Source organism: Poecilia reticulata, chromosome 5 (genome assembly GCF_904066995.2).
Source record: "Poecilia reticulata chromosome 5, P_reticulata-male-v2, whole genome shotgun sequence".
Classification (NCBI taxonomy): domain Eukaryota; kingdom Metazoa; phylum Chordata; class Actinopteri; order Cyprinodontiformes; family Poeciliidae; genus Poecilia; species Poecilia reticulata.
Genome location: NC_088834.1, coordinates 34,020,914 through 34,035,364, shown reverse-complemented (window position 1 = coordinate 34,035,364; position 14,451 = coordinate 34,020,914). Strand labels below are relative to the sequence as shown.

At 36.5% G+C, this 14,451-nt stretch overlaps 1 protein-coding gene across 7 annotated transcripts in view; it reads left to right on the top strand.

Annotated features, from left to right (window-relative positions):
• pdzrn3b (PDZ domain containing RING finger 3b) overlaps positions 1-14,451 on the top strand; it is a 208,226-nt gene that overhangs the window by 170,453 nt on the left and 23,322 nt on the right. For all 7 annotated transcript variants that reach the window (XM_008410602.3, XM_008410600.3, XM_081607527.1 and 4 more), the window contains one exon: positions 13,022-13,109. In XM_008410602.3, coding sequence (XP_008408824.1) covers positions 13,022-13,109 — 88 coding nt within the window. The remainder of the gene's footprint in view (positions 1-13,021; positions 13,110-14,451) is intronic.

Genomic DNA, 14,451 nt, shown 5'->3' with positions numbered 1-14,451 from the left:
TGTTTATTAACCCTGTCTGAATACACTGATTGTAGTTAGGTCATTTACTTGAATTAAAAAGTAAATTTTTAATTTAGGCAAATTTCTTTCCTCCTGTCTATGTTATTTGCTGTTACAAGCCAGATGAAGAGAAGTAAAGAGCTGAGAACCTGACCTTTGGACAGACAGAGACCATAGGTCAGGAGCAGCCTGGGATGCTTACTGAGGAGGATCCAATGATGACACCAGAGAACCAGGAAGATAATGTGATAGTGCTTGATCTGGTTCCTGTTTCTCCTCCTGTTGTCCCATCCTCTCAGTCTTTTCAGAAGAAGAAAAGACCCAGAAGCATCTCTCCAGCTGCCTCTCCTCCCACTCAGTCATCTGTCTTCTCCCATAGATAGATCAGCCACATCTGCATTCATGTCACCTGCTGACCATGCCATCTCCTTAAGTCAGGTTAGACTATAAGAAGAGAAAGCATAAGTTTTGTTTTCTTTACATTCATGCATCCAACATGTCAACCTCTTTAGCACGATTCGTACCTGTGGAGATCCCAGTTAGAATTTGTGATTGTCCATCAGAGTGTTTGAGGATCAAACCAGGACAGGCAATCACTGTGGTCATGCTCAATGGTATGAATAACAATTCTTTGAATGACTCAAAACCAAAATATAAAAAACTATATTATAAAAATTTAAATAACTGTCAACTTTGGCTGTGCGAGTACTTTGACGTACATATCCCAGAAGGGCCGTCTGACTCCATTCTTGAGTGGTTATGTTCTTCAACATTTTGATGGAACTGGTTAAACACACTTGAATCAAATGGCTGAGGTACCACCTCATTCATTCAGCATTCAGATCATATGAAGTCCTGGTAACATCAAAATCTATTGAGTGAAATGTTTTGTGCCAGAAAAACACCTAAAACTTGAAAGACACCTAACCTATTCTTGATGCCTGGTATTTGGACACCTTTGTCCTATTTTATGTTTTCTTTTTTTATCTCTCATTTTAAGTCAGACAGGTAAGATCTCGGCTGACAGCTTCCTGAAAAGATTTTTGAGTGGGAAGCCATAATATATGAGTTGAATAAAATGTTATGGAAGGATCCCTTCAGGTTTGTACCCCAAATGTGCTTTCAGTTTCAGTGGATGGAAATTGCAAGTATTACCATTTAAATAATGCAGCAAGGTATTGTAAAATATATATGTATTTGTATATGTTAGTGATGTTCACTACCTTTGGACTATAACACCTCATGAAGTGTATTTTATTGCTTGTTTTTCAGATTGGAGGAACAGGCTATATTTCAGGACCTTTTCATAGCCAAGGATGAAAACGTAGGAAAATTTGTGGACTGTATAAAACAAATCAACCAAAAATGTAAGACTGCAGATTGTAAATGTATAATAACAGTAACCTTTTAGCCTTTTAGCCTGACTGAATTGTATGCATTCTAGATTTTGTGGTGGGCAATGGTTAGCAGCCAGGGTGATCTCTCACAGATCCAGAAGCAAACTTTGACGACGACTTCAGTAGTGACTGATAATACAGAAAGAGACACCTTACAATTTGTTCTTGTGCTTTCATGTTTCCAAATGGGCAGTGTTTTATCTTGTTGATTTTTTTTTTAAATAGTTAATTTGTTTGTGCCTTTGTACTTTCTAAAAGGGATTACTAGAGCTGTAATTAATTCCACAGGCATGTCATTGAGTGTGTTTCTTTTTCACTTATGTTTCTGCACATCTAGTGTATTTTCTAGGTAATAAAAAGAGAAATTGTAGTTAATTTAATAGTTTTACTATTTTTACTTCAAGTGGAATAATAACACTTGTGCTTATGTTGTCATGAGCTTTGGGTCATGACCGAAAGAACGAGATCACGGGTACAAGCGGCCGAAATGGGCTTCCTCCGCAGGGTGGCTGAGATAGGGTGAGAAGCTCGGTCATCCGGGAGGGACTGAGTAGAGCCGCTGCTCCTCCACGTCAAGAGGAGCCAGTTGAGGCTCGGGCATCTGGTAAGGATGCCTCCTGGACGCCTCCCTGGTGAGGTGTTCCGGGCACGTCCAACCGGGAGGAGGCCTCGGGGAAGACCCAGGACACGCTGGAGGGATTACGTCTCTCGGCTGGCCTGGGAACACCTTGGGATTCCCCCGGAGGAGCTGGAAGAAGTGGCTGGGGAGGGAAGTCTGGGCCTCCCTTCTGAAGCTGCTGCCCCCACAACCCGACCCCGGATAAGCGGAAGAAAATGGATGGATGGATGGATGCTTATGTTGAGCAATTAAATGGCAACAATATTACGTTAAGAGGTCTCAGTGATTCTGTAGTAACTAACATAGCCAAGACATCTTTTTGGATCTTCTACTTTTATTTTCTTTTTTTATTAATATGTGCAGCTCTGACTTATTTCTTAATCCAAAGAATGCACAAAGTGTGTACTGGTGGAACAATTTCTTATCCTTGGTCAATTGAATGCAGTTCACTTTGTCAATGTCTTTATTAAAAAGAAATAAGTAAAATAAAATTTTAGTACTTGTCAAAGTGATTTTTTTAATGCGGTATTCAGGAATGATTTTGTTTAATGACATGCATTTATACAAAAATCATAAAGACATGATTTTATAAACAAAACTGCATCTAATTTAGATTCTTCAGGGCATGTTCTGTATCTATCAGCTGATAAGTCAGTAATGAAGCATATTAAAATGTTGGACGAACAAGAAGTGGTTCCAAGAAATTGTTAGGAGAAATAAGTTGTTCAGCTTTTAGGTACTCTTTAAGGACATATGAAAATTAGTTATAATTGCCTACATAGACCTGGCGTTATTTAAACATGTCTATGTTCAACAGTTGACAGGTGAAAAAAGAAGCCGACTAAGGTTTGGTAGAAAAACTTGCTGTCTGTGTCATTTAGTTGATATACTTCAAATTTGGACATGATTTCTTTTTTAAAACAGAGGGTCCCAACTTAGTAAAATAATCTTAATGAAATGTACAACATTAATTTGGATGCATTTACAAACCTAAAGGGGGAGACCTCTATTTCAACTACAATAATTAGATGGACACAACTTACATTCTCTTTAGGCCTTTTCTCTGCAAGATTATGAAATGATGAAATAAACCACCGAGGCCTGAGACATCATCAGGCAAATCAATCTTTTCCCACCAGAGCAGATTTAGAGTCGGGCTACAGAGCTCAATTCTAGAGAAAATGCATCTTTAAACCAGTACTTTCATAAAGCATTTGAAGATGAAGCCATCTCTACCACTCAATTTGAGATTAGTGATGGAGTTCAGGTTAACCCTAACCCCAATCTAACCCTAGAATGTTCTACACAGTTTAACATAGTGCTTTTCTCGTAGAGAAACACTATGTCAAGCGAACATAATTTAGATTACTATGCTAACGTAGTTTAAATTACTGTAGACTCAAACTGATTCAATATTAATTTACTAAATTGTAATGTTGAAGGACTTCAATCTGGGTTTCCTGGGCATACACAAAGTAAACTGCAAACTTAATTAACCTTAGACAGGTAAACATGCTATTCAAAATACTTCTCCATAAAACTTTTTTTATGTGTAAATCCTGATTACATTGAATACAACACATAGCAAATAGCTTCACACACTTCTACAAGTGTGTAGGAAACGAATCTGTTACACAGTTTAACCTTGCGTCATGCCTTAAAGACAACACACAGGGCAAACTTGACCAGCCTACAATGATGACCAGCTTGTCAGACAAAAAGTCTTTATGAATCCCATTATGACTCTTTCTGTATCTGGAGTGCTTATAAAAATATTTTGGATGGTTTATAATACATTATGGAAGATCAAGTTTGAAACATGACCATATATATATTTTTTTTATGCTCTTCATCAATAACTTCACTTAAAGTTGATGTTTAAAAATAAATGTACTGCATTTGAAAGCAATTTTATTATAGCATTTTGCAAATACAGTCTTGATTGACAAAATCCATGACACAAAAAAGATATTAAAAATATAGCTTTTTGAGATGAAAAAAAAAACACAAAGTTTATTTCAACTTTATATTGAAATAAAGTTGTGCTTATTTTGTTATGTATTTTTATAGACTTTGTACATCCACATCAACATTAAATACACTCAAAAAGAAATGTGTACAATACCATGTTTAAAGTTTTTAAGATTTTAGGTTATATTTACTGAACAAAATCTACAAACAACCCTGTTCTAAATTTCAAGACTTAATACAGGCACAATACCTGACCGATGCAGTGACTAAATGAGCCTCACTTAATCTTTAACAGAACTTGACAAAAATGTGTCAGTAAACAGACCAACATAAGCTTACATATATTACAACCATAACATTCATTTCAGTGAATGGCTGAAAACAATATTACACAGAAAACTTTGTAAAATGGTCCAACTGCAGTAAAAAAAAGAAAAGAAATTAATACTTTGTAATACAGAAAAGAAAAAGGCATGTTTGACTGGGGTAGGGATATACTGTCACGGGGGGGATTAGTTAAACTTTTAGACTTACCGCATTAGTTCTACGCCCAGGGATTGATTTTGTGTACTACATTTCCATCAACTTAAATAACAAGAAAAGGAAAAAAAAAAACAATTTTAAAAACAAAATAAGAAATGGCCACATAAATGGAAACTAAGCCCAAAACAAGTTGTCTTTGCTTATAAACGGTCTCCATAGGTTTTCTGTTTCTGTGAGAATTTTGACATTTTAGGGCTGGACTCCTTAAGTTGCTAGTTCAGTTTTCTTCTGGGTTCGATTCCCGGCCCGAGGTCTTTCTGCATGAAGTTTGCATGTTCTCCCTGCGCATGGTGGGTTCTTTCCGGGTTCTCCGGCTTCCTCCCACAGTCCAAAAACATGACTATCAGATTAATTGGTTTCTCTGAATTCTCCCTAGGTGTTAGTGTGTGTGTGTGTGTGTGTGTGTGTGTGTGTGTGTGTGTGTGTGTGTGTGTGTGTGTGTGTGTGAATGGTTGTGTGTCCTGTCTGTTTCTCTGTGTTGCCCTGGCAATCTGTCCTGGGTGTACCCCAGCAACCCTCCCACATTAGGGATAAGGATGTAAGAAAATGGATGAATGTAAAGAAAACAAAACTTACGCCACCCTGACTTAAGGAGACGGCATGGTCAGCAGGTGACATGAATGCAGATGACGGAGTGGGAGGAGAGGCAGCTGGAGAGGTGCTTCCGGGTCTTTTCTTCTTCTGAAAAGACTGAGAGGATGGGACAACAACAAGAGAAACAATAACAAGATCAAGCACTAGCACTGTATCTTCCTGGTTCTCTGGTATCATCATTGGATGCTCCTCAGTAAGCATCCCAGGCTGCTCCTGACCTATGGTCTCTGTCTGTTCAAAGGTCAGGTTCTCAGCTCTTTACTTCTCTTCATCTGGCTTGCAACAGCAAATAACATAGACAGGAGGAAAGAAATTTGCCTAAATTAAAAATTTACATTTTAATTCAATGGCCTAACTGCAATCAGTGTATTCAGACAGGGTTCATAAACAAAACTTTAATATCATCACAGCCTTGGGGCACTCATGTTTTTAGCAACCCTCCAATTTTACAAAGTGGCAACAACAGGCACGACTATAAACACTATTATGTGATTATTATCATGGCTAATTAAACGTATTAAGCACAGGTACAGTGTACAGGTACAATTAGCCTCCAAGAGGCTAATTTAGCTAGCCTCCACCGTATATTTTCCGGCAAAAATTTTTTTTACAAACGTGTCTTTAATCATTTGCATCACAGTTCTACTGCCATTAAGTCCTAAAACTACCATCAGTAACTTTATAACGTAACACTTTAGAGTTATTTTTGGTTTTAGAGTACAAAAACATTTTGACAGGTGCAGACTTTTACTCACCGGAGTGTAAGTGTCGCATAGGATGACGTCAGCTTATTCTTCTTCTTGGGTTTTTGTGGGATCCGTTCTTGTGAGAAATTCTGTTCCCCTGTGAAAATCTGTTCCCCCTGTGTCGGGAGCGCGCATTGCAGCCAGAGAAGTGGATCCGGCGGATCTGACCATTTGCGCTTTTGATCGATTTTTTGGTAAAAACTACTCATATAATCATGTCAATGTTGTAACTTTCAGTTTAATCAGCAGCTATCAAAATAAAAATACATACATAAATAAACGAGGTCTTGTGTGGAGGTATTTTTACGCTGTTTTGTGTTATTTTAAACGCGAAGTGAATCGATCTTTTTTTCAGCTTTTGTCTCGTAAGCCTGACAAATAAAAGTGAGTCAACAAACACAGGTTTCCAACACGTTGTGTGCATTTATAATTTTTCATTTCTGATAAAGGAGGAGCAGGGAAGCTGGCCGATAGCAGGGCACAAAAAAATGACTTCCTGAAAAGATCAGAGTGTAAACTTTTTGGTAAATCCCGTTCTAATGTAAAATATGACATTACTGGATTAAGGAAATGTCTAGTATGCTATTACACATAATATTTTTTGAGAATTTGGAAACAGGTGATTCCCAAAGGAGGAGCAGGGAAGCTGGCCGATAGCAGGGCACAAAAAAATGACTTCCTGAAAAGATCAGAGTGTAAACTTTTTGGTAAATCCCGTTCTAATGTAAAATATGACATTACTGGATTAAGGAAATGTCTAGTATGCTATTACACATAATATTTTTTGAGAATTTGGAAACAGGTGATTCCCAAAGTTATTGGAGGAGAAGAGGAGAGAATGGATATTTCAGCTGCCTGAAATAATGTGTTCGCCCTCTATAAAATGGAAACAAATTAATATACCTGCAAGTCGTTTATTGTTTTCATTCCTCTTATTATCAACAATAATTCCTGTGATTTTCATAACATTTGCTCTTTTTTTGACAAAGTTAGGATGGGGGAACAAAATATTTTAAGCGCCTGATAAAATCTGTTCCCCCTCTCTAAAATGGAAACAAATTAATTTACCTGCAAAGTCTTTTACTGTGTTCATTCCTCTTATCATCAACAAGACATCCTGTGATTTTCATAACATTTGCTCTTTTTTGACAAAGTTAGGATGGGGGAACAATAAAATCTGATAAAATCTGTTCCCCCCCCTTAAAAGGGAAACAAATTAATTTATCTGCAAAGTCTTTTACTGTGTTCATTCCCCTCATCTTCAACAAGAAATTCTGCAAGTTTGAAAACATTTGCTGTTTTTTACAAAGTTAGGATGGGGGAACAAAATATTTTAGCTCTTTCAGCCACCTGAAATAATATGTTCCACCTTCATCAAATGGACATGTATAGTGAATTACTTTCTTTGTTACCTAAAATTTGAATCATTAAATGAAGCTGTTTATTTCAGTTTGCAGAAAAAACTCCTAGCAAAAGAGTTTGTGGATTTTCCTATTTCCACTGTGGCATGAGCTAAAATATTTTGTTCCCCCATCCTAACTTTGTAAAAAACAAAGCAAATGTTTTCAAACTTGCATAATTTCTTGTTGAAGATGAGGGGAATGAACACAATAAAAGACTTTGCAGGTAAATTTATTTGTTTCCATTTTAAGGGAGCGGGGGGGACAGATTTTATCAGGCACTTAAAATATTTTGTTCCCCCATCCTAACATTGTCAAAAAATAGCAAATGTTTTGAAAATTACAGGAATTATTGTTGATGATAAGAGGAATGAACACAGTAAAAGACTTTGCAGGTAAATTAATTTATTTCCATTCAATATGTGACGAGTTGGGAGTGAGAATGTGTTGCATATAGTGTGTAGACCTGTCACAATAACAAATTTTGATTTTTTTTATCAACAATATTATTGTTGTTTTGAGACCATTTTTAAGTAATAAAATGTTAATGGAAAAATAATAATGCAAGAACACAAAGTTTACTAATCTGAAAGATTAGTAAACTTTAAATTATAATGAACATTTAACACTGCAACTGGAAGATATTTCAAATATCCAAAATAAATAAACAAAACGACAAATAAAATGAATTTTGAAGTCTTTGTAAATAAAACTGTCCTTCAAAAAAAGGTTTAGTTGAGACCAAAGCACCAACCTGAAAGCTTTTATCATACAGTCTTTGGTAGAAAGAGAGGGAAATAAAAAGAGACACAATAAATCATGCCAATGGAAATGTTTGAATTTGTTTTAATTTATCATGAGCACGGAGCTCGGTTCATTGTGCATGTTGAAGCGGACACGCAGCGGCACGCGCCGACCCCGCATCGTGCACCTCTGGATCATTGCAACTCGGTGCGGGTCACGCGCGCCGCTCTTCCAGGTGGTCCCAATGTCAACTAAATCAAATGTTAACTATAAACGCCATACCGCTGTGACTGTCTTATCTCAAAACCGCGACTATAACTTATGGAGAGCCGTTTCAGCCAAAATTAAATAAATAAATAAATAAATGGGTGAAATAAATCAAAAAATGAGTAAAATAAAAAAATGAAGAAAATGAGTGAAAATAAATTAAAAAATTGTTAAATAAATAACTTAGCTTTTTCATTAACCCAATTTTTCATTTATTTATTTTTCATATTATCAATTTCTCAATTTCCCTTATTTCATTAATTATTTTTCATTAATCTATTTTTCATTTAACCATTTTTTAAATTTAGCTTTTTCATTAACCCAATTTTCTTTTATTTATTTTTCATATTATCAATTTTTCAATTTCTCTTTTTTATTTATCTATTTTTCATTTATCCATTTACCCATTTTCATTAATCTATTTTTCATTTAACCACTTTTCAATTTCCCCATTTCATTAACCCAATTTTTCATTTATTTATTTTTCAGATTATCAATTTCTCGTTTTCATTATCTATTTTTCATTTGTCCATTTTTCATTTATCCCTTTATCTATTCACCCATTTTTCATTAATCTATTTTTTAATTTAACAATTTTTCAATTTCCTTTTTCTATTAACCTGATTTTCTATTTCCCAGTTTCATTAATCAATTTCTCATATATCCCTTTTTTTCTCATATATCTTATGTATGCAGGATGGTCTGCATCTGAAAACATACATGATGGAAACATTAATGAATGTACTGCGCCAAAAAGTTGTACTTTTGACCTAGTGGCGATGGTACCAGTTATGGTAGATCTGAACTTTGGTTTGATGACCTAAATATGAGAAACTTCAGATTGACAGGAGTTAGGTTAAAGCCACATCTTGTGAAGTTGGTTAAGATATTAGGTTTTCAGGCTTCATATTTAATTCTCGGTTAACAAGCATCTCCTCTCATGAACACAGCGGTGGCTGATTAGCCAATTTAAACTTCGCTCTGCTCATCAGGGTCTTTGAGTCCCTTTTAATTTTTGTAATGGTACAGAAATGCACACACCTTGTTTAAACAATAATTACTGAGATTATTAATTTTGTTGGGCCATTAATTTGAACACGTTTTGTTGATTTTATCCTTAATAAGATGTATTGGATCAGAGGACGTGCTGGTCTCAACATCCTGGAGGCGTTCAGTTTGTCACCTACTGCCGAGATCAACTCAAAACCTTCCACGATCGTAATTGAGCCCTATTGATTAAATATGACTGTAGTTGGAAAACAAACATCAGCGGTAGCTTACCATGCAACGTCTGGGCAACCGGAGGATCCTGGACGGACAGCAGCGGTGCATGTCTGAAAGATGGCGTCCGACAAAGATCTCCAAGATTTGCCACTCACATTCTCTCAGCTCGATGCTCCATAGAGCTGCCTCTGTATATTGCAGTTCACTTACGATGTACAGTAAAGTTGCTCCTCATAGTTGGATCACAGCTGGTAGCTACGAAGGTGTCCCGAACCTTCAATCGTAAGCCAACTTCAGCGGCCGCTTCGCCCAAACTATAAAAACTCCCAACGGTGAAGCTCTGAGTCCATGAGAGCCGCCAACTGAAACACGTTCTGTCTGAGCGGCCACACGAAAACTAAAGTCAGGAGTAATAACACTATTTTCTAATGAAGTTAATAAGCTTCAGCTTATTGATAACCCGTTAGCAGGTCGCCATCTTACTTGAAGCAAAGTATGGGTGTGACGCTTACTAACCAATTGGGGAAGTTGTAGCCTGATGACGTGCCTCTCCTCATTTGCATTTATTTTTTTCTAAGTTTTGCGGGGAAATAGAATGTGATAAATAAGAAAATAAGGAAATACTAAATGAATAAGGGAAATTGGAAAATGGGAAAAGTAACTATTTTTCAAACAAATGTTAAATGAAAAATAGATGAAAGAAAAATTGGTAAATAAAAAAGGGATATATGAGAAATTGATTTATGAAACTGGGAAATAGAAAACCAGGTTAATGGAAAAAGGAAATTGAAAAATTGTTAAATTAAAAAATAGATTAATGAAAAATGGGTAAATAGATAAAGGGATAAATGAAAAATGGACAAATGAAAAAATAGTTAAATGAAAAAGAGAATTGATAATCTGAAAAATAAATAAATGAAAAAAATTGGGTTAATGAAATAGGGAAATTGAAAAGTGGTTAAATGAAAAATAGATTAATGAAAATGGGTAAAGGGATAAATGAAAAAGATAAATAAAAAAGAGAAATTGATATGAAAAATAAATAAATGAAAAATTGGGTTAATGAAAAAGCTAAATTAAAAAATGCTTAAATGAAAAAATAGATTAATGAAAAATGGGTAAATGAAAAATAGCTAAATGAAAAATAGATAAATGAAAAAAGAGAAATTGATAATATGAAAAATAAATAAATGAAAAATTGGATTAATGAAGCTAAATTAATTATTTAACTAATTGTTTATTTATTTCACTAATTGTCTTCATTTTTGTATTTATTTGACTCTTTTTTTATTTATTTCACCCATTTATTTATTTATTTATTTAATTTTGGCTGAAATGGCTCTCCATTATAACTCAGCCGTCCACAGAGAAAAAAGGAGATGTAAGCTCGGCGGCTGGGCTGATACAGTTTGTAATCAGTCTACAGTCTATAACTTTCACTTTGTGAATAACATTAGAGTTGCTACCTGTAACCAGGGATGAAAGTAGTTTTAAATTCTTGGGGGTACTATGCCTGTAACTATCCTGGCTCCCTGGCTGGGCAGGCAGTTTTGGCGAGTCTGAATCGCTGCCAACAAAAAACTCCACTTCATCTCCAAGACGACGAACAACATGTGCATCCAGTTTTTGGCTTTTCCTTGCTCTCTTTTTTCCATCCTTCTTACTTTGCCGCTCCTTGGAGCTCCACTCCTGTTAACTTAGTCCGTAAAAATGTTCTAGTTAGTTTGCCATCTGGTACCAAGAGACTGACGATGATGTTGGTGAACGGCTGGTGACATGTTTTACCCAGAATACACTTGGATTTTGCGTCTCATATAGTGAAATGTAAGAGTAAAGATAATGCCAGTCACGTAGCATAACATTTTATTCAATACACCAACAATGTCACTAAAATCAATCGGTCTTGTGAAGCTTTAAGCAACCATGAGTCAACAATGCCTGGGGCAGCCTACTATATAATTCACTGGGACAGGCTTTTTCTTTTTTTTATAATTGTATGTACACTAAACTTATTACGAGAGGGCTCACTTTTAAAGTCGGGCGATTTTGCAACTCAGGTGAAATTATTGTCGGGGACAAATACGCGTCCTAACACTTCCAATATTGTTGGGGACTCGTCTCCCCTCCCCAAACCCCGTTCCTACGCCTATGGTTCTAACAATGGCGGGAGTAGGCCTAAAAATGTATTAATTTTTTCTTAGATGTATGGCAAATTTATTTAGTTCTTTGTTTCTTTCACCATTTCATATTGATATTGTTTAAATACAAAGGTTTCTTTTATTATATCTTTTGGGGGGAACAATTCTAGACTCCCCCCCTCCGCACTTGTAGTTCCCCCCATTCCTGGAGGGTTGCTTTGACTCATTAATGCATGTTTGAGAAAACCTTGAATCTCCCATGACAACCTTATTGCCTGCTCATACAAAGCTCCGCCTTGGAGCTTTAGTCCCCAGGTAGCGCTTCACATATAACCCCTCCACCACTCAGCTCCTCCAAACTAGTGACAGCAGAAATGAGCAAACACCTGGTGGAACTGGGCGTCTGCTGAGCAAATGCCAAAGCTCCTAAGAACAGTTGTAAAAGGCATCACGAACATTGTTGTGATGCTGAACTGCCGGAAAGGGTAGAAGCTTCTTAAAGAGACAGAGGCCAATTTCTTACTGCCAGATGCGAAGTCAAATTTATTTCCTTACTTTTGTTATTTATATAGCATTTTCATAGCAACAGTTGCTTTATTCACATAACAGCCCCCACTCCTCCCCCCTTTAATTTGCAGGGTAGCATAGTTAGGCTCTGAAGCAATGAAAGGTCTGAGTCCATTATTACACTCTTCCAACGTGACGAGGCATCAGTACAGACAGATGCAGTGATGTGCCTACTGTACAAGCCTGTGGCTTCAGTGGTTGCTGCGGTTGATCAGGTCTAGATTCAGCAACATTATAAGCCCAAAGAATGATGTAATCTGACTTATGGATTTGCTCTCTTCACACCCCGTGAATGATTGCTTGTCTTGCCTCTGGAGAAAGCTGTGATAACAAAGAGCAAGCAAGCGTCACAGTCTGAGGGAAAATGTTCTTGCCAATCCCCAGAGACGATGGCAGCTCCAGGGCACATTAAAACAACGGTTCTGCTCTTTTATAATTGCATATTCGCAAGCTGCTGCTCCTCTTTCTGTGTGTGTGGGAGACTTCACAGCTCCAACACCATGAGTACACATGCACCATGACAACAGGAATGTGGCCTCTAATGAATAATAGTGGTTTCTTTTTGTTTTAGTCAAATGAATAATGTGACATGCTAATTTGCGATTAGCCTCTGGGTGTAACATCTGATTTTAGACTGATTTCCTTCCTATTACATTCCCTCTTCGTGTAATTTTATTTTTAGACCCTGGGGTAAAATTAAATCCAAACACATTAAAGGGTTTCTGAGTTTTGGGCTCCGTTATAAACCGTGTCCCTAATTTATTTTTCACTCTTTTTGGATTCATCTCACACACACTCTTTCTTCTCCCAGGTCTCCACCAGAGCACACATATTTTGACCCCAACGATTTCCTGGAGGGCATCCAACAGGAGATGGAGCGTGAGGGGCTTGAATACGAGGTAAAACTTAATCTCTCTTCTGTTTTATCAGTAACACGAGAGCAGAGGTAGACCTGAGATGAAATAATCCAGCTGAGTTGCCTTTTTTAGTGGCGGCCACGTCCTGGTGCGGCCATTGTTAGCTATCAATGACAAGACTAGAGAAGCAGTTTTTTTTAACACACGCTCAGCACTGACATCATTACTTATTAGCAACAGGAACCTGACTTCATGCAGAAAAGAAGGGGCTCGTCAGATAATATGCTGTCCTCACAATGTGTGTTACAAAGCTAACAAACATAGCGATACAGCTAGCCAGACAGCTAGCTAGCACTTGAAGTGGGAATAATCCAGTCGTCGACTGTTTTGTGGTTTTATTCACAACTCTATTTCATTTTGTTTTGTAAAGCCGTAACAAATTATGAGGGAAAGTATTTATTAATTATACTTAAAATACAAAAGGTGACTAAACCTTATCCAATAGATCGATGCTTTTTAATGATGTACCTTGTAAAATTAGCTGCAGCTCATAGAAAAGCACATAGAAATAATTAGTTTAACTAACAAAATTACTACATAATATTCAAATAATTATTGATAACATGAACAATGTATGGAACATGGAACACCGTTCCATGAACACTGTCCATGGAACAAGGTATTTAAAGGACAGCCAGTAACACCATGCTTTCAGCCTGACAAGTTCAGACCAAATTATAAGGTCAAACTTGTTGAATGATGTGCACCAGGTGGCAGCAAAGCTCTGTTGTACAACTTTTTTTTTAAACATATATTTATTGATTTTTACAAGAGAACAAGAAACATACATATACTCACTTACAAATACTTAGACCCAGACAAAACAAAAACCAAAAGGACATATGCACAGGGGAGGAGAAAAAATAAATAAAATAAAATAAGTTTGCAGCAGACCCTCAATAGACCAACCAGCATAAACATCAGTTTGTCTTACCATATGTCCTTATAGCAAATCCTTTTTCCACCCATCGAGTTGGATATCATTTTGACCCAGTCAAGTGTAAAAGACAGACCAGATTTCCCAAAATTTATCAAGCTTGTTCTTAGTAAAATAGCTGATTTTCTCAAGTGTAAAGTAAAACGTCATTTGAGTAAGCCATTGTGAAATTCCACATAATGTCTCTTTCTTCCATGAGGATGCAATACAACGTTTAGCTTCCAAAAAGGAGACATTAAGTAAGGATCTCAAGTTGTTTGGGATAGCAAAGTCCTCAGGATAAATATTCAAGATGCACATTTTAGGATTTAAAGGAACCTTTTTACCAATCATCTGACTAATCACAATCAATACATCCTTCCAAAAAGCTAACACTCTAGGACACGC